The sequence below is a fragment of the Lethenteron reissneri genome, chromosome 39, assembly GCF_015708825.2.
Source record: "Lethenteron reissneri isolate LAM-NWPU_2019-01 chromosome 39, ASM1570882v1, whole genome shotgun sequence".
Classification (NCBI taxonomy): Eukaryota; Metazoa; Chordata; class Hyperoartia; order Petromyzontiformes; family Petromyzontidae; genus Lethenteron; species Lethenteron reissneri.
Genome location: NC_083817.1, coordinates 1,937,117 through 1,962,660, shown reverse-complemented (window position 1 = coordinate 1,962,660; position 25,544 = coordinate 1,937,117). Strand labels below are relative to the sequence as shown.

Sequence of the window (25,544 nt, the reverse complement as noted above, 5' to 3'; positions counted from 1 at the left end):
CCTCCCATAGCTAAAAAAAGCCCCAGTTGTCGTGCTATTGGCCAAGCATCTCGATGCAAACAACAAATTACTGGCATCGCACATGGCAGCAATGTCTCCCCCTGCTGAAAAGGAGTCTTGTGACTCGGGCTTTGCTGCATAAATGAACGTAACTAGAAATAATCCGTTTATTTTATTTGTCATATATGTGGTCCCGTTTATCCAGTTTCTTGGCTATTTTACAAGGGAGATCCGTGGGTGCGTGAGCACAGGAACGACACAAAAGACAGAATAATAAAATCAATATGTTTATTAAAACGTTACAACAACAACATGTCTTGAAGTTATCTTCTGGTACAAGAAAAGGGGATGTACTGGAGTAAGTCAACTGGTGGAATTATTGAGCCTGGGCTAGAGTTGGGAATCCTGCGATGAAATGTCATTTCGTGAATTTTTGTCATCCCGTTGAGTTGACGGCAACGTGCGGCATGCAAACTCGATCGTCGGTCAAGACATTTTGTTTTGCCGCAGGTGACAACATTCACCGACAACCAACAATGTCTCACTGTCGAGGATCTCGCCGATGGAGTGGTCCTGTCCGACGTTCTCCAGAAAATGTAAGCTTCTCTGCTTGCGCCGCGTGTCGCTTTGCAAATTGCTTGACTGTGTGAGATTTGTTCAAAGTGGCTGAGTGGCCAGCCTGCGACCCACCAGACTTGACAAGCCACAGTGCCATTGTTGGCCATGCAACCCAAACTATCGACCCGACCGTACAGTAAACCACTGGAGTCTGCACTCGTTCAATGGAGGAGGAATAACAAAACTACATGAACTCTCTTCCGAAGCTCTCCCGTGGCCAGCAGACCTCAACATTGGCATTTAGTGCCTGAACATATTGACATATGTAGGGGGAAAATGAATTGGTCTCATCGGATTACTAAAGTGTGCTAAGTGCTTTGTAAACCACCATTTCATGGGCTGTGCACCGCACGTAGTAATACTTTTCAAATCAAAAGTCTCTCTGTTGTGTGAATGGGATCGTTTGTTTTACGTGGCATGTGTGCGTGGATTATCATCGTCAGTCACGGTCAATCCCCTGTTTGGATGAAGGCCTACTAAAGTTACTGCCATCTCGAGCGAACCTGCATGAAAGAGGCATAATTAATTACAGATCTAGTCCATTGACTTTAGGAAAGTGGTAAACTGACAACACATTTAGCTTGGCATGCCTTTTTGCTAAATTATGTTTGCCAGTCACAAAATAACAGATGCAATTGAAATGGTAACCGCAGTCATTACAAATCCTCCATTCAGTGATGGGGAATCTCCCCCCCCCCCCCCACTCTTAAACGACCTTGAGCTAAAGTGAGGACGTTAAATTCACCAGCTTTCCCCAAACACAACGATCCCATCGCATGGCTCGTTATTATTCAGAATATGGGCAGTGTCACTCTGGCATGAAAGCTTCCTCAAATTGCCTCTGCCAGATTTCTCGATTGGAGAGAAGGAATCGACAGTACCGTATCTGAAACAATTTGAGAACGAGAGAGAGAGAAAGCGCCGGAAATTTAAATGATGTTCCTTGCTTTGAAGACTCTTCACATTGACTACTCTCTCTGCTCGATGCATCCTGCACCCCACACCTCCGGACGGATTCCGAATGCCGCTGTCAGACTTGTCACCCCGCTGCAGTACACGTGTCCACGTCTCGCCAATCCTCCGTTTCCTCCCACTGGCTTCCGATGAAATCTGGAACTCAGTCGGGGAGAGAAAGTCGGAGACTGGCATCTGCTGCTTCTGCGGCGCCCGGAAGCAGCATGCACTATGATGCATGTGTGTTTGTGAACGTGCAGCAAGAGTGGAGTTCATTATTAATGAGCTGCGATGCCTGTGATTCCACAGAGACCCCGGGTGGTTTGACGCCACCTGGGTCACCCGCGTGCGGAAGGACGTTGGGGACAGCTGGCGGCTAAAGGTGTGGAGACGTCGGACTGCGTAGCCGAAGGACAAGAACATAAAATTAGTTATTTGTGATTATTTTTGTCTTGCTCACGCCACTGCTAACAGAAGGGCCTCCACTGGATGGAGCTCTAGAGAGAGAGCCCTTCTAGTGGGTGTTTTAGGCCTACTCTTCCATGCAGGCCAGATGTCGTGGAAGCGTTTGGAGTTACCCACACTGTACTCCGTCACATGCGATCTGCCGACTGACTGACTGCGCGTGTGCCCATGTAATGTTCACCATTGCACAAAAGAGATGAACGTGCAGTTTGAGTTTAAAACGTTATTAAATCACAAGTTATAGTTTCAAGGTAATGCTCAGTTGAGAAAGCGTACTCCAGACATTCTTGTTCAAGCCAATGTTCGGTTGCAATGGGCAAATCGGTCATGAGGCATATTGCCCCCTTTATATGGGAAAATGAACGTCACTTAACTTTTAGTAAGAACATAAAATACATGCATGAAGTTGCAACACCATTTGTAGTTTGCATATGATGTATCATGCCTATACATTGTGGTATGTATGCATATATAGTGGTATTGCTACACTAGACTGTACTAATGCGTTTTATATTGAATCCCTAGGTCAGCAACCTGAAAAAAGTTCTGCAAGGCATTCAGGACTATTACAGCGAGGTGAGGCGATGAGGGCCGAAGAATAAAGACAGACACACACACCCATCGTAAAAACACGGGATTGAACTCTCAGTTTGTGGAACTTTACTGGAAAAAAGTCTTTATCTGACAACCTTGGAATACTCGATACTTGCTCACATGCCACCCTCCTCACTTCAATTTAGTTTCACGAATGCATACAACTGGACAGCCGCAGAATTGTGTGTGTGTGTACGTACGTGTGTGTGTACGTTTGAGTGGCTGTGTGTTTTGGGAGGAGCGTGGCGCTGTGGTTAGAGCACTGCTCTACGAACTCGGCTACCCGCATTCAATTCACGACCAATAACAGTGGCGAATATTTAAACTGGGACTCCCTTAGGTCGACTCCGCCTTAAATGAATACCTGGAAAGGTGTGGAGTGCGCATCAGCACTGGTAAGACAAAGGCGGTCGGGCACATTGCTGGCCACCTACCGTCTCGTGCGCCGTGCCGACCATCGTCGGTGCTACTCACTAAAATCACTGGCCCCAACAGTCTGTCAAAGACTAAACGGGAGGTTTCTGTGTCTGTGCGACTGTGTGCGCGTGTGTGTGCGCGCAGGTGCTCGGCGTGCAGGTGTCTCCGGCGTGCGTACCAGACGTGGCGGCGGTGGGGGAGCATGCCGACCACGCGGAGATGGGCAGGCTCCTGCAGCTGGTGCTGGGCTGCGCCATCAACTGCGAGAACAAGCAAGGTGCTTTGCGTTCGCGCGCGTTCCGAGTGACCGTCGGGTTAACCAGCCACCCGTGGTTGATCATTGTGGCCGGTCCGTCAATAGGGCAAGTTCCGTAATAGCAACACATCTCCAACACGTCTGGTTCGTTCTTATTGGATCATCTTTCATGGAGTTTCGTCCCCCCCCCACCCCCCGTTACGGGTGGACTCGCAGAGCTCGTGAAAGCTTAGTAGGGAAATGGGAATCGGGACAACAGTGCAGTGGCTGAATAGTTAATATGGAGGCTGCAAAGCAGCAGCTCCTGTCTGGATTGTTGAATCGAATCCTCAAGTGATGCATTATTTGGTGACGCTGAGTTGGCAGTGGTGCGTAATTAAAAAATAACGAACACTGCGGCCTTAAAAGGAAAAATATACAATGGGTGACATTTCAAGCAATGGCCCTTCTCTTGCCCAAAAGTCACCTATTATGTATCTTTCCTTTTAAGGCCACAGTGTTACTGACAATGGGCTACTGGGAACTCTTAGCCTCCTACGTTGTGTGTATGTGTGTGGAGAGTGGTGGTGCAGTGGTTAGCGCCCTGCGCTACGAACATGGCGACCCGAGTTCGATTCCCGCTCGTAGCCAACATGGGTCATGAATATCTCAACCGGTCCTGGACCTCCCCTAGGTCCACTCAATCTTAAATGAGTACCTGGTGCGGTGTGTAAACATCAGCACTGAGGAGACAAAAGCAGCCGGGCGGGCGGGCGTGGGTGCCAGCCACACCACTCCCTCATAAGTGTGCCGTCCCAACCTTCATCGGTAATCTTGATCTTTTGTTTACAGAGCACATTGAGAACATAATGCAGCTGGAAGAGTCGGTTCAGCACGTGGTGATGGCTGCGATACAGGAGGTGAGCGCTTGGTTAACGGGGAGATGATGCGATCACCGTGGGCGCGTCGGCTCCATAGCGAATGCGTGTGCCGATCGTTTCGCCACCCGTTTGTGGCAACTTGCAGCAGAAGCAATGCCCTGCATGGTACATTATAAAACACACGCTTAAAAAATACTTAAAAATTTCCACCCTTTGTCTATCCACTACTTGATGAAGGCCCCATCGGCCCCCCGCCCCCCCACATGCTGTACATGTCATGGTGCGGGTTGCGAACATGGGGAGCAACGCCGTCTGCGTCCCACTACGTAGCGTCACAGCAGTCTATATAGCACCTGTGCTGTACATGGTGGTGGGCCGTGCAAGTGTTATTCAAGTAATGTGAAGTAAGATGAAGTGTGGTTATGATGACCGTGGTAGTGTTGAAGTGAGCGTGCTGTGTTTCAACAGCTGTTGAGTCGAGAAGGAATGGGGCCGTCGGTTTCAATGTCTGCTGCGGATCTGGAAGCCCTGGAGAACGAGGTATGGCACGAGTGAGCGAGTGAGTGAGTGAGCGAGCGAGCGAGCGTAGTGAACCACTGCTTTGACTTTGTTGCCCAAGCGGCTGTTATCCAAACCATACACTGGCTAAAGGTGAAGTCGTGAAATTTCTTGGTCATGCTTCTGCTGGCAGAAGGGTCTTCGGTAGAGGCAGCACTAATGGTGAGCAGTAGCTGCACTTGAATCCCTCCACACGCGATCTGGTGATCGCCTCACTTTGGCGAACCCATTCATACTGCTGGGTGGCCAGAGCATCGAATGGAATAACAAAAAAAAACTTGCACAGTCGTTTCAACTGCCGTGCCAAGAGATTGAATTATAACAGACCTCTGGATTGCAAGTCTGGTGTGCTAATCATTACATCACTGCAGCATCCTGCTACTTCACATGCAATGCTGAATCGTGACAGGCTGAGATACGCATCATTGTAATCTCATGAACGTTGCATCCGTAAGCTTTGTTTTCATTATCGTAGGAATTGTCAGTGTTATTAATTCTTACGCTTGTGATTAACTTTTCTGCCACAGTTTTATTTATGGAATTAAGTATCTAATAATTCAAACCTCAAGACTGCCTTTTAAAACGCCACTAAACAAACCTTGACAAATTAAATTGTCAGTTTAAACGTGTTACATTATTCGTCAAGTTCCATTTCTTTATTTTTTTGCCTGGTGCTGCTGAAATATGAGCGGTTGACTGGAGATGCTGCGCTTCCCCCGTTTTCTGCGCATGACCTCGCAGCTGAAAAGGTCAATGGACGCTCTGCAGGAGACGGAAGCGGAGAAGGCGGAGATTACGCAACGCTGCCACGTGCTCGATCAGCAGGTCTGAATGAAGAAAAATAACAAATTCTCCGGGCGCACGCCGGCCCTTGATAACAAGTGTTCAAGCTCATGTCTCCGCATCCGGGCACTGGTAGCGCACGCCTGGAAATCCACGAGCGGACATTAAACGTCCCGTAACGTAAACGCGAAAAAGAGTGGGCCACGTGTGCCGTTCTTACTGTCCACGGTTTGTTCAGGTTGGAGTGTACTCACACATTTATTTCTTTGTTTTAAAATCGCCAAGCAGCATAGCCCTGCATGCTCTGAAATTACTGAGACGACTCACGTCTGTGAAAACGGTGGCACCTTCGTGAGATTAGCCTCGTGCTGCGAGAACTGCGCCGATTTCCGCACGAACGTGCCGACGATTTTCTTCGCTCTGCGACAACGCTCTCCAGTTTAAAATCTGGGGCCGTCCCCTTCGCAGGCGTCCGCTCTGCTGGAGGAACGCAACGCCCTGCTGGCCGAGAACGAGGCGCTGGTTGAACGGCTGCACATGCTGGAGGCCGGGGAGGACTGCGTCGACGGGGGCCCGGGCAGCTCCAGCCGCCGGGGCCTCCTCCACGTGCAGGCCCAGCTGGAGGAGCTGCGAGAGGAGAACTTCCGGTGCGTTTGCCGTCCGGGGTGCCTCGTGTGCGTGTTTGGACGCGCAGCCTGGCGTGTCTCCCATACTATCGTTTCCCACGTTACAACCGAGCTGTGCCGAGTAAAAGCTTGGCACGATTCAGGAGGCGCCAGGGGGTTTTGTCCCGCTGCAGAACCCGAGCTGCGTGTCGCCGACTATCACACGCGTCCAACGTGTGACGTCTGCGGCGCACGTGTGTAGTGGCTGACTTGAGGATATGGTTAATGCCATTAATGGTGAATGCAAAAGGAAACCTACTTTAACGACCCAGGTGTTCCACCAGCTCTTAATCGACAACCCTCTCGCGTTTCAGGCTCGAGGCTGCCAAGGACGAGTGTCGCATACAGAACGAGCAGCTGCACAGGGAGCTGCTGGACGCACAGGAGAAGAACGTGGAGATGTCCTCGCTGGTGGAGGAAACGCAGATACTCAAGGACGAGATGGACATCCTGAAGTGCGCAGCACCAACGGAAATCGTTCACACCGCTCGCGTTTACAAATTTGCACCAGAAACTATCTTAAAATTACAGCGCCACGTCTGGTTCTGCCATCTCTCCTCCGTCGCTCATCCTCGCTCTCTCTCTCCGCACGTGACAGGCACTCGTCCAGCCGTGTGGCGCAGCTCGAGGGCACGGTGGAGTCGTACAGGCGCCGCCTGGAGGAGCTGGGGGAGCTGAGGCGCCAGGTGCGACTGCTGGAGGAGAGGAACGAGGTGTCGCTGACGCGCGCGATAGGCCTGGAGGAAGAGCTGCGTCGGGCCAACGCGACGCGTGCCCAGCTCGAGATCTCGCGCACACAGGTGAGCCGTCCCCTGGGTCATCGCTCGCTCATCCTCGCGTCGTCATCGTCCGTTAACGTCCTCCTCCTCCTCATCTTCTGCAGTCCTCAACTGTCCTCCACGCATCTTCTTGGTTCTTTCGGTAAAGTCACGTAGAAGGGAAGTAATAAAATAATAAAAATAAAACATAATAAAATAATTCTAACGACGTTTCGGCCACAACGCAAGCAGCCGTCCTCACCTGAGGACGGCTTCCCTTCTACGTGACTTTACCGAAAGAACCAAGAAGATGAATTCCTGCAGTCACAAAAGCTTTAAATCGAAATATCCTCCATGCAGCTAATGCCTCTGACGGCTGATTGTTTTAAATAATGGTCCTTCAAAGCAGATATCACAGAACTACTTGTGATGTCCATCCAAGTGTTTGGTAGAAGACGAGGAAAGAAGTCAATTGTCGTTCCTCAAGTTCACCGGCGTTTGCGCTTCCAGCGTGTCACATTACGAGGCCAAGAATCTGAATCGCTCGCGCAAAAAGTACAACCCTGTGGTAGAGAATGGGCTGTGGAAGTTGATATCACAGCACTACCTCCGAGATCCCTTAATATTATCTTTGGTCCACACAGCAGAGGTAACCTTTGCCCTGCCACTGACAGTAATATTTGTAACATGGCAATGAAACGCATATGTTCAATTATCAGGGCTGGAATTAAGCCAAATTAAATTAAAACATTAATTTGATGCGATTGTTGTGGTGTGATTGGTGACCGGTGCTGAAACCAATCAACTCACTACACGTGAGAAACGCGGTTTAATCACAGGCAGCTGCCTGGATTTAAACCCCGGAGACTCATCAGTGGCAACCCGGCGCCCTGACCTCTGAGCCACCGGGTCACCTCTGGTTACCGGATTGTCAAACAACGCAACCATTCGACGATCGTCTCTGGGCTACGTGCACCATCGACCCCACATTTTAGTCTCCTGCTGTTGTACAGTTTCTATAGCCGCATCATCGCTCATAATGCTTCGGAGACTACGAACGTGAAACGAAATTATCGATGATGAGGCGCTGTGACTGATGATGCAGCCGGCACAGCGCTCCATCATTCGCGGTTTTGTTTTATGGTTTTAGTCGTCTCGAGAGAACCCCACAGAATCAGACCTTTACAGAAATGCGGCGATTGCACCTGAAGGTCTTTTCAAAGTGGCAGAATGACTCGCGCGGGATCGATGCCCTTGCCGTAGCATGGAACCGACGCCCTGGAGATTATGGGTTGGGATTTGGGCAGCTTTTTGTGATTGCATCAAATTTGAAAGCGTATCGAGTCTGCTGGTCTCTGCTTGGTCACCAATAACTGCACAAAAAAATCCTAAAGTTTGGTTTTTCACTTAGAGCCATGAGAACTAAATTGTTTTGTGACCACATCTGTGGGGGGAGGTTGTTCCCTGCAATATGTGGTAAATATCTGATTATTTCACTATTTATAGCACTTATTGCCCTATGCAAGAACATAAATACGTGTGTTTTTTGTTCATTGGAAAAAAAATTACATTTGCATGGCATCGTTGTACCAAGCGTGCTCGTATTGTAGCGTGGCACGGTCTCTATGCGGCCTGCTCACAACTCCGTGCTGCCGGCCTGCGGTCGCTACGACCCCTGACCCCCGACCCCCGACTCCCGCCCCCTAGGCCATGGAGCTCCAGTCTCAGCTGCAGATTGCGGTGAGGCGCGTTGACCAAGCGGAGCTGGAGCTGAAGAGCCTGAGCGAGAAGCATGACGCCCTGCTGCAGGAGAAGGGGGTAAGGCCCCCTCCCTCGCACTCCGCTGGGAAGGCCCCGAGCAGACACGGTCGCGCAACGCCTGTTGAAGGCCTTTGATATAAAAGGATGCAAAAATGTTCGTCCGATTTCTGCTGATATTGCCTTGGTTTATATGTACGTATGTTGAATTTATTTTGCACCATACTTAGCCAACCGTGCTAATTGGAGGTGCAGGGGAAGGACAACAAACTAAACACGTAAAGCAGTTTAAAAAAATAAGTTTTCAATCTAGATAAAAAAATGCATAGCTCCTTTGGCTCCCTAATATCGGAATGAAGAGCATTCCAGATGGCCGCAGAAGCGCATCCGAAAGCGCGCGATACAGTGACCATCTTTCAAGTGAATTGTTGACGTCTCTATTTTGTGTTGGATCCACATAGTACCAGAACGATGCCATTGCACCTCTGCTCAGAGGGTCGACGCTTGTTCATGGCAAACGGTGGCAGCACCGTTTCACACTGGTCATCCAAATGTAGGAGGTCTGACCAGGAAGTTAAATGAGTTAATTATATTTTGTCCGTAATTATATTGGCAGGGTGGTTGTGGCTATGCACGTGGCCTTTGGAGGCAGCGACAGTTGCCGGATCACACAAATGTTGTGAAACTCCATTCCCGTGGGCGTCAGTGTCATGCCCTGACTTGCCAGGAGAAGGCAGTACAGCACGTGGACTAATCGCCATGTATTTCCATCTGTACGGGGATCGTGTTGCCCTCTCGCACGAGTGCGTTTTCTCCGGATGCTGCGGTTTCCTCCCACTCATAAAATAAACACTCGTCATTAATCGGCTGAAAACATATTTAAATAAAAAACAAATTGCAGGACCCTCCTGAAAAAGAGGCATTGGACTCTATTCATTTTTAATGCGAGTCCCAATCAAAGCAGTCTCCTTCCACATCGACACATCGCTGACAGCGACCGCGCGGCCTCCTCCATCTCGCCGCATTTGCTCTAATGATGTTGACCTCTTCAAAAAAATGAGATCCTTTAAGAGGCAAGTTTGCGGAGATGCAGCGAGAGTGAGACAGAGGGAACCGCTCGGCACGCGGGCCTCGTCCGGAAGGTCACGCGTGGATCACGAGTGGCCGTGAGGGGGAGGGGAGCCCGCGAGTGCTCATTGCTTTTTGTTATTCCGCTCTGGGCAGCGCCTCGTTCTGGAGCGGGACGCTCTACGGGAGGAGAACGACGAGCTGCACTGCTCGCAGCTGAACTCGCAGGCCGGTGAGTGGCGTGGAACTCTCGTTAGAACGGGCCAGTATCCCATTTCCTGGAAATAACGACCAAAATAATATGTTTAAACTGTGTGTCGGTGTAAAGTTGCCTGTTTGTAGCCTTACCCGGGCCTCTCCTGTGAGCTCCGCCAACCTTGGTGGCACTCGCAGGGCGTTTGGACGGAAAGGGCTTGACACGCGGTCCCCTGGGGTTAAACCCCCGAGTGGGGGGTTGGTTCCCAAATGCCTACAAACAAATGTTTCAGAACGGCAAGCAATCAGGAGACCGGGAGAGTTTTGTTAGCAAACCTCCACTCCAGGGCGGCTGATGATGATGTTACATTTATAGTAATGGGGAGAACAAAACATTTAAATGAGATGGAACAAATTAAAATACAATTGAGACGAAAAATTATTGTAAGAATGAAACGAAATGGCATTCATACTTGAATAAATATGATGCCCAAATTATGTCAATTAATAAAATCTCTGTGGGAGTGAATCATTTTAAGCTTACTGCACAGTCATCGTAATTATCTTTTCAACTTGCCTGTGGAGAAACAACCGTCTCTCTGTGTGCTCTGATTAAACATCTTGAAGATTAAGTACATGTACAGCCCTTGGTAAATCCACTGCTGAATGAGCGATTCACCACACTGTGTGGGTCATGGGAGTTACTTGACCTTACTTTAAAGGCTATGTACGGGTCGCCCATGAAATCGCTTAATGGGCCTTACCAAAAATACATCGACTTCGCCACGCTGTTAGTGTGGGTTTGTGAAGTAGGTGAGCATAGATGTGGGAACATAGGAGTATGGCACAACAATGTATTTAGCTGCGCTGCCCTCTGCTGCCCACCACGTAGCGCCGCAGCCTGTAGCACCTCTCACGCATGGTGGTTGCCCATCCAAGCACTGTCCAGGTGCAAACTCTGCTTAGCTTTCCAGATGTAACGTGTTTACTGTAACTTTTTTTGTCTTTCTCAGCCAGTTCCATGGGTCCTGGGGACAGTCTCGCTGGGGAAATCCTGCCACTCGATGTCCAGTGAGTTTGATTGATTGCCTCTCTTATGTCACACGTTCTTTATTTTCCTTTCTACGCTGTTTAATAATAAAATGTCCTCGCTGCAGTTTGTCGGTGAGAGACCTTCCCAGCCAAGCTTTGATGAGTTCCGTGTCGTTTGGAGCGGTGTCCGACATTCCGCTCCACTTGCCCAGGAGCTTCTTGAGGAACCGTTAAAGTTTCACATTTATTTTGGTTAAGTGAGAGATCTAGATAGTCCACGACAGTGCAATTTGCAAGAGTGACCTGGGTCGCCAAAATGACAAAGGCGAATCCAGCAGAAATCGGAAACAAAAACAAAAAGCGCATCACTGCTAACGAGCGTGGGCGTTGATGGTCTATGCAGTTGACCAGCGCAGAGCACACATAATTAAATCGCACCGCAGACGAGAGTGCCTTTTTAATTGTTGCCCAAGCCTGGGCTCTTGCAGAGTTATAGGTGAAAGCTTGCGACGTAACTCGAGTCAACAAAAGCAAAACAACAACAACGTGCATTTGTAATGCGTCCCATCATGTAACGAAAATCTCAGAGGGCAAAACGTGGGGGGGAGAGAAAAGAGGCAACGATGGGGGATCCGAAGGCGCGAGGTTGAAGAAAGAGGTTTTGAGGAGAGGCTTATAAGCAGAGGGAGGGAACCAGGAGGAGTTGCCTGGGAGGAGGGAGTTCCACGAGATGGGGGTGCAGTTTTAACTCGTTCATTGTTGCCGTGTGTGCTGTCTGAAGGGAGATCCGGAGGAAATTTTTTTTGCTCTTTGCCCTGCTGCCCCCATACAAGTTCTAGAGTGTAACGAGTAGCCAATGGAGAGGGCACAGCCACCGCCACGGAGGTGGCAGTGGCTGGGCCCGTGTGCGGGCGCTCGATGGATTGTTGTGTTTATAAAATCTCTTGGGGAGGCCTTCACCCAGCAGTGGACGCTGATGATGATTATGATGAGCAATGAAAAAGGAAAAGTAGTGCACGTACTCTCTCTCGCTCTCTTGCTCTCAGCCTCTCAGCCTCTCATCCAATCGCTTGCCTCGCGCGCAGGGAGCAGGTGGCAGGGCTGCAGAGCGAGAAGCGTGCGTTGACGCGCCGGCTGGAGGAGCTGGAGAGGAAGCAGGCGGACGCGCTGAGCGCCCTCGCCACCGACTCGGCGTGCCGGCACGCCCAGCTGGAGGCCGACAACAGGTGGGGGTCCGCCACGGGGCTCCACGCCAGGGGTGGGGAAAAAGCCAATGGCCCCCGGGTCAGAAAGGGCCCGTGGGTCAGATGCGGCCCCATGACATCGTCTCGTACGGCCCGTCGACGCGTGAGGCCCACCGCTTCAAAACGGCCCTCAAAACTCAAAACGATAATTATCCGTCACTGCAAGCATCTTGGCGGCACTAATCGGGTACTGGAGGGGGGATATTTTTTACCTGGCAGAGATTTGTTAGATGTCAAAATGTGAATCGTGGTGGCGTGCGAGGGCTTAGAGGTTGGGAAATCGCGTGGCCTCATTGATCATTCAACCATCTGACGTTAACTCAATCCACTGAGGTTGGGGTACCTACGTCCCGTGAGTCAGGCGCAAGAGGGTGGACCTTTTCGACCTGGCAACACGGCTGTGTTTTCTGATCTTAACCTCTTGCAGCAACAGGAGAAACCGAAATGTGCGTGTTTATTTGAAAGTCCTATACGACCCTCGAAATAAATTAAAAGGCTTCCCCACCACTGCTCTACACGCATAGCTAAATACGCGCATCCGCATAGCTAGATGCGTGCGCTTGACTGTGTGCGGTCCTGCATGGCTGCGTGTGCGGCGCCCGGCCGGATGGTTTTCCTGAGCCCGTGCGCTTGCGGCGTGCTTGGAACAGGCTGCAAGGGGAGCAGGTGAGCGCACTGCAGGCGCGTGTGGAAGAGCTCCAGTCGTCGCTGGCAGAGCAGGTGGAACGCGCCGACAACGTGAGCCTCTTGGACTTTGCAACATAGCGCCCTCTTCGCTACTTATTCACCCGCACAGCAGACTCGCAGAGGTCACTCGCTAATATCGGGATGTTGGTTATCTATAGAGCTCTTCGTGCTCTGCGGCCACACTGTAAGTCACTCATTCGCTCAGCCTCTTACAAAATAACTATATCATCCATCTACTTGCTTTTATCAATGCCAACATCCAGAATAAACAAACGCATCATACGAGACCCAAACATCGCACCTCCTGGCTTTGACATTCCTCCTCGAAGACACCGGTGGTGTAACCATCAACCACACCGAAACATCACCAGGCCGATGCGCACGTCCCCTTCATAAATTGAAAACTGAAGACAAGCCAAAGTAGTGCGATTGTGGCCATGCAACCCAAACTATGAGCCATGATAGTTTACCACCATAGTCAGCGCTCCTTCAGCAGAGGAGGAAGAGAAAGACTCCTCCATGCACACTCTCGTGAAGCCCCTCGTTACGGCTAGCAGACATTGGCATTGAGCTCCTCGACACGTTGCCATCGTGTACGTGAGAGTAGAATCGCCCAGCCACACGTGGGAGTTGACGATGTTTAACGTTGCACGCGCGGTGTGGTGCCCGCACAATGACAACACATGCAGTGAAAACGTTGTGCTCCAATCGCTGTTAACCGCAACCAACAAGGGTCTAGGCCATTTTAATATGAACGTAAGTTTACGTGCATCTTGTTTTGCAAAAACATTCAAACATCATACGAACTATATATTTATATATTTTTATAATAATGTTTTTGTGACGCTTCGGAATAGTTTCAGACGTGGCTTTAAATTAATGTTGAGAAGCCAAACGCAAACAGAAGCAACATAGGGGGCAGACTGGCCGGGCTGTCGAGCGCTCAGACTGACTACATAATGAAAGTTTAGGTTTTACCCTTTCTGGCAATAAAACAGGAGGTGTTAAGATGTTCAAACAGAAAATAGAAACCCTTTTGCAAGGCATCAAGTCTGCATTAATCACACACAGTACTTGTGGTGAACGGGCAAACAAATATGCTCTGATAATTATTGTATTATATATTATAATATATGCATTGTCTTTGAAACTGACTACGTAATGGCGGGGCCCACAGCAGCCCATATACAACGATTAGATCAAAGATTTGTCATCTGTGTGTGGGTGTGCAACTTGCTGTGCTATGTGGATCGGGGGAGCGGTAGTGTAGTGGTTAGCACGCTACGCTACGAACCCGGCGACCTGGGTTGGATTTGCCGCTCACGGCCAACACCGGTGACGAATATCTGAACCAGTCCTGGGCGTCCCCTAGGTCAACTCGGCCTCAAATGAGTACCTGGTGCGGTATGTAAACATCGCCACTGGGGAGACGAAGTCAGTCGGGCGTGGTACTGGCCACCCACCCCCTTGTGTACCATTCCGGCCTTCATAGGTGCTGGTACTCGTTAACAGCACTTGCCCCAACAGTCTGTTCAAGGCTATATGGGGAATCTTTGTCCTTTTTTTGCTATGTGGATTAAAAACGTGTAAGTTGACGTAATATGGAACAAAGGTTGAAAAGCGGTCCAAGAAGCATGGGAGAGTTACGCGTTTGGTATTACACTTTGAGACAGAAAGGGGAGCACGCGGATTGGAGAAACGTAAACGTACGCCGGTTAGAAACGTCATCTTGACCGCTGAGAAGAGTGAGTGGGCTTGGGCAGGACACGTCGCTAGGAGGGATGACGGCAGCCGATGGTCAAGGACAACGATGGGAATGGTAGCCAAGGAGTGGAACGCAAGGAGAGGCCATCCACCGAGGGAGATGGGAGTGGTGAAATCAGGCCGAGACTAATGAAGGAGTGGCAGCCAAATGGGAACCAAACTAAAGTGACCTGCTCACACATTCCGTGCTATATATTAGTCTAACACGTAGGCTTTCGCGACCAATGTTATCCATAATAAAGGGGGAGGGGGGTTTCCTTGCTATATACAAATGTGGTGCCACTTACATGCTGTTGAAACTGAACCGTTGTGTTCAATACAATCTCCACGTCTCACCTGCCTGATTGTTTCCCTTAGGCCACTGCTCTCAACAAGAAACTGGACCATCAACTGTGAGTTTGAATTTACACGGTGTACTTATATATATCATACCAGTACAAGAGTGGCTTTGCTTCAACCAATGCTGGTGAACTGCCAGGTGTTGATATGCAAGCTATATCATACAGAACACAACTTAATAATTTTGGTCGTTGTAGAGAATGTAACAAAATAAGCCATCAGGCAATGTGCCTCCTTCACTTATCCCTCTCCCTCGACACAAACATTGTAAGTAGTTTTTTTGAGACATCCCATCGGCCACACACCAATACTGCTGAAAACAGTAGATAACAGTCGGTGAATGCATAGCCTCATCCATTGTGTAAGTATAGGCCCTAGGCTTTTTCATATAATTTAACTGAGATTGCATTTCGATTTAAAGCTTTCGTGTGACTGCAGGGATTCATATTCTTGGTTCTTTCGGTAAAGTCACGTATAAGGGAAATAATAAAATAATAAAAATAAACCAATTAAATTATTCACAACGTTTCGATTGCAACACAAGCAATCATCATCAGGTGTGAAAACCACAGGAATTTGCTGAAAATGTTATTGTTTTATTTTTATTTTATTATTTCCCTTCTACGTGACTTTACCGAAAGAACCAAGAATGTGAGATTGCATGTCCAGAGCCATCTACAAATGTTATGTTTGTGTGCTTACTCTCGTACACACGACCGGATGCTGAAGTATGAACTAATTGGGACGTTTTGTTAACGTGACAAACCTCACTAATTGGCCTTGTCGGGTGGAGGTAAGTTTACAACACATTTACATTTTCTCGACCTAATCCCCCCAAAATGCTTATGAACATGCACATCTTGCCTGAATACTGCAAAACCCTTGCCACACTCGTACGGTGGACGCTAGTCCACCGATCACCGCTGCTGGAGTCGCTCAGCGCAGATCCACAATACACGCGATGGGGTGCGATGCCCTAGTTGGTTGTAAGTTTGTGTTCTAGCTTGTGGACAAGTTAATATTGACATTAAAGAAGCCCCATCCTGTTTAGCCCAGTTTAAATATTGTCACGGCTCTTTGAGTGAAGCCAAAATGAGCTGCATTGGCTCTTGGTGAGTAAAACAACGACTGCCCCTGCCACGTGTACCAGCTGTGGGAGTCTTTGTCATTGATACAGCACACATCCGCTATGAGCAGTGGTGTATTGGCAAAAGAGCTCTGAATGTGCTTCCAATCTGGGCACATCGGTAGGTTGTAACACCCAAAGGAGGCCTACAATAATAGCCAGCTTCTGTAGAACATTCCCAAAGCACTCTGGTCTTATAACCGATGCAATCATTTGAAGCTGTTGATTTTTTTCTGGAATCTTAAGCCTAAATTGCAATTTTTGAACCAAAAAAATTTGAGACGTAATTTTGACTGGCCGATGGACGAGATGGGTGACAGAATGAGAGCCAATGTGGAGCTCTGGACAGTGAGTGATGACTGCTCATATAGTCATGAGATCACCTTGTTTGCATAAGAAGGTTTGATTGTGGCATTACTGGGTCTTGGGATGGAGAGGCCTCAATCAAGCAGTAGAAGGACGATGTCTGATGATGGTGACCCATCATTATTCCTCTTTCAAATTTGCTTCACAAATTGTGGTTATGTGGACTAAACGATGATAATTCTGAAATGTTATTAAAAGACTTATTTGGGGCTTATAGGTCAAAGGCCATTGTAGGTGAACTTTAACTTCAATATTAATAAATGCCAAACCACCACTGGAAAGATCTCATCTTGGCCCCATGGGGCACAATAAGTCAATAATTGCAAACCTTTGACAAGTGCACTGGTAAAAAAACAAATATTTGGTCAAATCTACTTCACGTGATTTTTTTCATCACACATTACGACTGAATATTTGCAATCGTGACAAATGCCCTCGATTTAAAACGACCCTGTGGCTTCCTTGTGCCCCTTCCCGCCCGTTGCTCTGTGTAGGGAGACGTTGCAGGAGTCGAGGCGCAAGGAGCCGCAAGAGGAGCAGCCCCAGCAGCCACCGGTCCCTAAAACCTGTACGCCGCTCAGCCCACCGGGGCACCCTATTATGGGCTGAAATAAAAAAATAAAACTCCCTTTGGCACTCTACACAGAACGACCTGGGTCCAATTTCGATTTAAAGCTTTCGTGACTGCAGGGAATCATCTTCTTGGTTCTTTCTGTAAAGTCACGTAGAAGGGAAATAATAAAAATAAAACGTAATAAAATAATTATCACGACGTTTCGGCCACAACGCAAGCAGCCGTCCTCAGGTGAAGAACAGGTCTGTCGGGGAGACAGCGTCTGAATGAAACACCCCAGGCTTGGAGCATATATTTAAGCTGGGTTGGAAGGGGAAGAGCGCCTTGACAAAATAAGTTGCATATCAAGAGGAATTTAGCATATTTATGGGAAATGCAGATATGGAATTAGTACTACTTGTGAAATGCGTAGGAGGTGGGCGGGGGGGTTTCAAAGTCATATGCCTGTGCATTATGCAGGAAGTGTGATTTGTAGAGTGTCTTGTCTAACTGACCTGGGTCCAGTGCAGTTTAGAGTGGTCTTGCAAATGAGGCCTACAAGATCCCTCCACTTCTTTGGCAAGGGTAGACGGTTGTCTGCCAGGGTAGTACTTCTTCCTAGCGTTTTTCCCGCTGTGGCGCAGGGTCCGCTTTTCGGCATTGTCTTCTCCATTTGGCTCGGTCCAGGGCATCTTCAGGGGATGCCAGGGTAGTACAAGCAGCCGAAATTAAAAATGTCAGATTTGCTTTAATATGACACTAATTTAATCAACGTTAATAGTGGCGCGCTGAACCAATCTGACCTTATATACACGGCGCTGCATGTGTCGTCTCTCGTTACGCCAGTGGCAATGCTGGGGTGACGCAGATCACACAGGATCGTGACACGGGTGACAACCCCTCGTCCTCACCACGATTATGACATCACCATAATATCATTAAACTCGCAACCGCAAGTGTCGGTGCTTCTAGTGGTCTCAAGTTGATGGGGCATCGGTCTCATGAGCTTGCCTTGTTATTTTGGATTGGGGCTACTTAGAGTACGAGTCTGGTACTAACACGGTGCTAGAGTCCGGTTCGTCACTGGGATCTCAGCGGTACCGGCTTCATTATTCTGGTCTTTCGGCTGCCAGGCCACCACCTCCACGTGCGGTTGCTATTTACCGTTGGTAATCAAGCAACTGCGGTGGGTCGTGGCTCTTTGGTACGGTGGTGGTGATCGGCATCATTGTGTGCTTCAGCTGAGCGTGAAGAGGAGTTGGAGTCGTTGCTGCGAAAGAAGACCGAGGACATGCGCTCCATGGAGGAGCGCTACAAGAGATACCTGGAGAAGGCCAAGCTGGTGAGTGCCCTCCAGCATGACGCTTCGCCAGAAGCCACCTTACACAGTTGCGCTCTGTACACGTTTCAAGGTTTATTTTGCGTAACCAGGGCGAGAACTCAAGAGTATTATTCGCAAGATTGGCCTGGGGCACCAAAATGACACGTGCAAAAACTAATTAAAGTACTGCAATGAAGCAAATATAAATCAGAGCAAAAACAACTGTCCCATGAGAAAGACAAACGATTTCACAAACACAATTTAATCAACGTTAATTAATTCCGTGCAGATAAAGTTGGCTGATCGTATGCCAATTACAGTTGCTCTACTGGCCCCCCCCCCCCCATCCAAGAGGCACCGGAGCCATGCCCAATGCCTGCCTGTGCACGTGTGTGTGCTGTAAGGACCTGTGTGTCTGTGCATGTGTGTGTGTGCATCAGGTGATCCGCACCATGGATCCCAAGCAGAGCCCAGAAATGGCAGCGCTCCGAGGGCAGCTTCTTGAGCGCGAGCGGCAGTTGAACCAACTGCAGGTGAGAGCACGGCCGCTCAGTTGTCTTATCAGCTATTTTATAAGTTATAATAAAATAAAAGTTAATTTGTTACCCCCTTATGTTTCAAGCAACAGAAATCTCACTTGGGCCTTTGTGTATTATGCAAAAAAATTACTTCCTGAAAGAATGCATTATGGTCTTATTGTCTAAGGTCTCACCATCATGAGTTATTCCTGTTGTTGCCATGCCCTCGTTGGCCTGCAATAAAAGTCAAGGGAATTACATTGGAGCCTTCTTTCACAATATCGCTTAAATGCCAATTCTAGTTTCAATGTCAGCAGGATCTGATGACCTTTTGGCCTTTTGACTTTTCAGAAGGAAAATGAGCAGATTCTGGCTCAAAAGCAGGAGGAGGAAAAGCTGATGACGACTGCTTGGTACAGCATGGTGAGTCTCCCGCTGTCTCGTCCCTGTTGTTCGCTTGATCCCTCGCGAGTATATTGGACGTGTTTAAAATAGCTCCCCAAATCAAGCGCTTCATTCGCGACGGATTGATCCGAGACACCGCATTACACCCCGAAAAATAACTGTGGAACTTTGGAGTTTGGTTTGTTCCACAGATGATGATCCCGTTTAGCCGGTTGCCTGGCTGTTTTACACCGGATATTCGCAGTTTCGTGAGCGTAGAAGCAACCGCAAAAACAAGACAAAAACGTCGGTATTGCAGAGAGCGAGTGCAGGGTCCTTAGTGATGACACAATGTTGCTCTGATCAGTGTTGATAAATACATTTCAACTTGTAATATGCACAGTATTGCCCAAGATCTGTGGTCTATTAAGTTGATATCAAACAATGATGGTGATGTGATGATTTTGATTTTATTACAACAGTAATTTATCATTTGTAACACAGTTTTTGTTTACTCTCAACAAGGGAAGGATTCATAAGCGCAGGAAGGCAGCCAGAACCGGCGCCAAGCTCTGTGATCCGATATTGGAATGTTTGGCCAACTCCATTAATGAGTGTTTATACATGTGGGAGAAAACGCACACATCTGAAGGCGTGTGCATCCAGTCCCCGTACAGCTGGATTTACAAATAGAAATGAATCCAGCTGCTCTGAATAAAAAAAAAATACCCTAGCAAGCCAGGTGATGGCGTGTTCAATGCCCCACGCGTAGTTTGCGTGACCCACCAACCCTCCCGTCGAAAGTTCCGGTTTACAGGCGTGTTGCAGCAGCGCCCAGCTGCTGGTAATGATTGTTGATCTGATGTGATGTGGGTTTTTTTCTGGTGACAGGGCATGGGGCTGCAACGTCAGTCTGTGCAGGAGAGGCTGGCGGCCATGGGCGGTACGGAGTGCTCCTTCCTGTCTCGCCAGCGCAGCGTGTCACGTCGCACACCACAGAGCTTCCTGGCTAACCCGGCCACCCCGCTACGCAACCCAGCAATGTCGCTGCGCAACACTGCACCAACAGAGGGCAACTTGTCCTCCAGGTTCTGATGCCAAGGTTCTTCAGGTTTTTGTCAGGTGAACTTAAACATCTCGCGAACGTGTGATGTAAACTGGACCCCGAATGGTGCACGTTGGGAGTATAAGAGGGTAAAGCTGCATCTCTGCAATTGTTCGCTCACAGCACTGAGAGTGAAAGGGCCTTTACTGGAGGGAAGCTCTAGAAGAGCCACTTTAAGAGATGGTATGTTTGCCCACTCTTTCACACGTTGGATTAATTATAATGGAGCCAAAACACAATTTTAGCAATAATACATTTTTAGAAAAATTCAAGTAACAATGATCATGGTTGTTAACCTATAAATATATTTCGGAAATAACTATGTTTGATCAGTTGCCACTATTCATTCATTATTAAAGAAAGCAATTATCTAAAACATTGGAATTATTTTCCCAAATTTATTTTGAAAAACTTCCAATTCCTTGACTTGTTGGTAAATATTGTGATGAACTTTTTAGTTGTGATTGTGCATCCTCAACTTCAGTGTCTTAACATTTTCAAGAATTTCAATAAGATATGTTAATATTAATTTCAGGGTTTTTTTTTTATGGAGCATATACAATCCTTAAAAGCAATATATGTAAGATTTGAAAAGAGCTACCTAAAATAGGAATATGCTAGATTTTAATTTCAGTGTCAATCCATTATTGTTTTAAAATCTCCATAAATACTTCAAAAACAATAAAAATGCAATGGTTTACAGTTTGGAAGAGTTAATTTTAAAATCAACATACGTTCATGAATTACCTTTTTAACGCACGTTTATTTGCCTTAAGATATAGAGACAGCAATAAACAAAAACTGCAATATCGTACACATGACCCTACAGAGGAAACATCTCTTTTAAGCTCTTAATGTTTTGATCTTGTCAATGACACGAAGTACAACATGAACAGAATATGCATGCGGAACGTGGACTTAATTTATGCAGTCGGCATACCTCTGTGAAAACGAAGGACAACCATTCAACAAAGCATTTCTATATTTCCCTGGCATCCTACACTGGATATTTTTTATGAAAAATGTGTGTAAGTTGTCTAGATGGATTTCACTGTTGATTTAATTATACATGTCTGTTTTAATAGAAACACTAACTTTCTTATCTTAAGTACTTTTATGACGCGGTTTGTATGGTAATTGAAACACGTTCATCAAGCTGAAATTTACCCAAATCATAATATATTTTGTACAATTGCCTTCAGAGCACCGGTGTTGTATATTGATTGAATGTATATTTTAGATTCAGTATTGTAACATGTTATATAATAAACACCTGTTATAAATGACCCGCGTTTAAAATGTGTAAAATGTTGAATGATAGGGATCGTTGAATGATAGGATTCGCTTCTGTTTTGACCTTCTCGTTCTGGGCGATTTGGTCACAGTCAGATATTGCGTGTGTGTGAAATTGAATTCAGCTGGCATACATAAGGGTGATAAAATGTATATGTTTATCTGTGCTGGATGTTTCCTGCCACAGACACGCGATGAACGGACGTGAAGTGGTCGTACGCGGAGCGAATGATAAATCGCAGATGCTGAGCTTGAACTATTTTTACCTGGAAGAAAAGGTCAAAGTAGTTAGGCTATCGTGTTTCATCTTCCCAGAGTGGCAAACAATATCATGAGGTCAATTAAAATGCACGTTATTATTTTGAAAGTACCACACTTAAGTGTTATGATTATAATCACTACGGAGTGCACCCAACTAAGCACGGGAGAGGAACACGAGGAAGTGCTGACACGTTGACCATCCACTTCTGAACCCACCGAGCTGACACCGATGGATTAAAGGATGCTCACGGTGCAACCCTGCAATTTCTTGATTTACAGAGTCCTTGTAAAGGCGAGAATTCTCTAACTTCTACCCCACCATACGCGACCTGCCGGATGGCTTGCGATGTACCCATTTATACTGCTGGGTGGACCGAACATACTGTGGATCTGTAGTTTTGCCCCATATGAAATCTGGAAATCCTAATCTTAAGTTCCCAAGGGAAATTTTCTGTAATCCTTGCAGATTGCTTTAAAATTTGTGATTTTTTTTACTTAGCTATAATACTGGCGCTAATGGGTCCACTAAAGCTCTGCAACGCTTTTGGTAATTCGCAGAACGTACTGCAAAGCAGCATGAACACATTGGCTGCATGCAGAAGTGGATAGCTGTGATTAGTCACTCAGCCATTCAGCCACCCAGAATGGATGTAAAGTGTTGAAAATTAGCTGGTGCTTCATAGAAACCAATGTATATTAATTCATATTAACTCACATTGATGTCTTCAGTCTGCAGATTGCTTTCATTGTGTTCAAGCTCTGGTAGGGAAAACAAGTAATGCATTTTTATTCGATTAAATACAACAGTCGATTACCACCAACCCTTAATCCTCCGACTACCAAAGGTACCTTTGGCATTTAAGCTTCGTGCATGTATGAATGTGTTAATTTTGCAATGATGCATGCAATGGAAAACGCTTTATTTTAACAAATAGATTGTGCTGTGACATGTCACAGCGCAAGCCCCCTTCCCCGAATGTAAAAATCCCCCCGCGCCCTTTGACCTTCAGCTTCCATTACAAGACCCCCACTGCTCACTTTCCCACTCTAATACTTAGGTCCCATTATTTTATGACATGTTACATTGCGTATCTGACCAGTGCAGTATTCGTCCACTGTGTGACTGTCGTTTTCGATAAATGTTAACATATCAGTGCTCACAATTCCGCCTGTACTTAACCCCGCAGAGGTTAACTTTGTGAGCTGTCGGTTAACATGCTTGGTGATCCAGGCTCAAACCTGCTTAGATCACGCAGCAGTCAGGGTGATTTGGTCATTCGCCTTAATGAAACTTTGACGTGCAGGTTACTTTCAATGGAATACAGATTGTGGATGGCTCACTGGAATCGTTGATTGAGTATTGCCACAGGTAAAGGTGCAAGCAAAAGAAAATACTGACCGCCATAGAGAAAAATAGCAGGTAGACAGACAACTTACAATTTTATATCTATATACATACACGGCGTGATAACCGGAACATTTTGCTTCATGATATGCAATGCTGCCAAATGTCTCCAGGCATACCCATCTCAGACAGTGGCTCGAAATTGATTGGCTCGGATGAGATGCTGTGCTCCACAGCTAACTTGCGCACTGAAAAATAGCACACATTTACATTAACGCATCATTACCGTTTTCAAATTACGAAAAGCTGTGCAGAGCTTTAGAGTGAACCATTAGTGCCAGTATTATAGCTAAATAAAAAAAAGTGACGCATTTTAAAGCAAGCCACAGATTACATCCTTTGCTGCCCCGTCTTCACATACCCAACATGAAATGTGACAGTGTCTTTCATAAAGGTACTTGGATCGAACAAACGATACATCTATGCCAAAATTACTGTCGCATCATCTAATGCACTCATGTGATTACTTGAACTGTATGGCAATAACAGAACTTATGACTGAACCCTCTTTCATGAGACACCCCCTTGAAGCATCGTGAATGTAACTGGATCCTGCTCGACACACCAAAGGCCGTTTTCCCACTAGTTCTTTGAGCGACCCTCTCGTTCGCTCAGAGTGTTGCCACCGCAGCTTCGAGCTGCGCAAAAAGAAGTAGTTTTTGCAGTTATCTGGAGTTTTGCAGCGCAAGGTCCTTGGCGTCACGATCTTTGACTGTGCGGGCAGCACGTGCTACACGTGTCATCAGTGGAAGAGGGTTACCATTGTAGCACTCGATCCTCATGGACTGGATGCTGGTGACATCTGCCAAGGTGATAATAAACTCTTGCGGGAATGTGCCTGTACTCATCCAGAATGTGGAACTGCTCCTGCAGGGAAAGAAAATAAAAACACACACAAACTACAAACATGATTCTTTATTCCAGTGATAATCACGCTATCTCCCCCGGAGCCTTTACACCAAGAGTATAATATATTCCGTGAGAAATTAGCAATTAATTAGAACGTGCAATGTATTTTAATGAAACACATTGTTATTGTACCGTTTCCAAATTTACATGCGTTTGGTTTCTCCCATGGGAAAAAACTACCAAAACTGTTTTGGGTCCACAGATAAATATGAACTATTTCCTCCACAAAAAAACTATTTTGGTCAATCTCACAAAGCTAAGCACTCTTGAACCACATGTCTCCCAAAACCCGGATATATTAGAGTACTTCAACGATCTGTTCTGGTGGGCCACGTAACAAAGTAAGCAGCCGTCAGTACAAGCTGGTGAAGGTGGGGAGGATAACCCAAGACCACCAGTGTTGATATCAATCGCCACTGATGTTAGCCGTGGCCGTGTCTTCCCGGGAGTCGATCACGCGCTGCGCACACCACTGCCCCACCGCTCCCCAACCAAGTCCACTCAGCCATCTGCCATTCAATCCACTGCTGGATGAAAGCGTGCTCACGTCGTGTTGACCACGGTGGGGGGGGGGGGGTAGTCTGGTTGACCATACTTCACCACGCCGGTTACCACGACAGTGAAAATGAAGTGAACTCGTGACCGGGTCTCCCCAGCGGTCGATCACGCGCTGCGCACACCACTGCCCCACCGCTCCCCAACCAAGTCCACTCAGCTGTCATTCAATCATTCAATCCACTGCTGGATGAAAGTGTTCACCACGGTTTGGGGGGGGGGGGTAGTCTGACCATACTTCACCACGCCGGTGCCCACCACAGTGGAACTGAAGTGTACTCGGGACTCTTCCTCCCGGGGTCTCTCACCCGTCCGTCACGTTCTCCGCGGGGTGTCGCTCGTCGCTGCTCGTGGCCAGGGAGACCCGGGCTCCCGCGGAGCTCAGCGCCACGTCCTCCATCGCGCACACGGAGAAGGAGGCAAGAGGCCCTCCACCACCACCACCACCCTTGGCCTACCGCTCGCTGTGCCCGTGTGGTCACGCCGCTGAGAATCACCGCCTCGAGTATGAACGCAGCGCCCAAGACTTATCCCACTCGATTACGCATCAACTCTTGCTCGATTCGTCGAACGCACGGCCGGTATGTTCGTCAGCCCGTGAGTCTATTGCTCTATTGAAACGTCACCCTATCGATCTATTTGCACTGAATTATCTCTTTGTCTTTGCATCGTTCTCGCCGCTACTCCACGAGTCGAGGCGACGCAGCTACTGTACCTACTGTCTCTGAGTCGC

General features: G+C 47.7%; 2 protein-coding genes across 3 annotated transcripts in view; one reads left to right on the top strand and one right to left on the bottom strand.

The window, feature by feature from the left end:
- Window positions 1-21,674, top strand: part of LOC133351862 (protein Hook homolog 3-like) — a 26,189-nt gene extending 4,515 nt beyond the window's left edge. Inside the window, exons 2-22 of the mRNA XM_061567433.1 lie at window positions 511-596; window positions 1,882-1,954; window positions 2,563-2,613; window positions 3,193-3,325; window positions 4,136-4,203; window positions 4,633-4,704; window positions 5,464-5,547; window positions 5,974-6,152; window positions 6,485-6,625; window positions 6,769-6,970; window positions 8,636-8,746; window positions 9,911-9,986; window positions 10,963-11,020; window positions 12,067-12,207; window positions 12,876-12,963; window positions 15,034-15,068; window positions 17,002-17,075; window positions 18,302-18,402; window positions 18,822-18,914; window positions 19,251-19,322; window positions 20,175-21,674. Coding sequence (XP_061423417.1) covers window positions 511-596; window positions 1,882-1,954; window positions 2,563-2,613; window positions 3,193-3,325; window positions 4,136-4,203; window positions 4,633-4,704; window positions 5,464-5,547; window positions 5,974-6,152; window positions 6,485-6,625; window positions 6,769-6,970; window positions 8,636-8,746; window positions 9,911-9,986; window positions 10,963-11,020; window positions 12,067-12,207; window positions 12,876-12,963; window positions 15,034-15,068; window positions 17,002-17,075; window positions 18,302-18,402; window positions 18,822-18,914; window positions 19,251-19,322; window positions 20,175-20,378 — 2,142 coding nt within the window. The 3' untranslated portion in view covers window positions 20,379-21,674. The remainder of the gene's footprint in view (window positions 1-510; window positions 597-1,881; window positions 1,955-2,562; window positions 2,614-3,192; window positions 3,326-4,135; window positions 4,204-4,632; window positions 4,705-5,463; window positions 5,548-5,973; window positions 6,153-6,484; window positions 6,626-6,768; window positions 6,971-8,635; window positions 8,747-9,910; window positions 9,987-10,962; window positions 11,021-12,066; window positions 12,208-12,875; window positions 12,964-15,033; window positions 15,069-17,001; window positions 17,076-18,301; window positions 18,403-18,821; window positions 18,915-19,250; window positions 19,323-20,174) is intronic.
- On the bottom strand, window positions 21,132-25,544 carry IFT25 (intraflagellar transport 25). Of its 2 annotated transcripts, XM_061567434.1 has the most exons (5): window positions 25,120-25,544; window positions 24,108-24,214; window positions 23,467-23,535; window positions 22,658-22,701; window positions 21,132-21,947 (listed from the first exon to the last, which is right to left on the bottom strand). In XM_061567434.1, exons 1-5 carry the CDS (start codon window positions 25,209-25,211, stop codon window positions 21,840-21,842), a joined length of 420 nt encoding a protein of 139 aa, XP_061423418.1. In that variant the 5' UTR covers window positions 25,212-25,544; the 3' UTR covers window positions 21,132-21,839. The 2 variants fall into 2 exon arrangements, with proteins under 2 accessions (XP_061423418.1, XP_061423419.1); XM_061567435.1 differs by lacking the exon at window positions 23,467-23,535.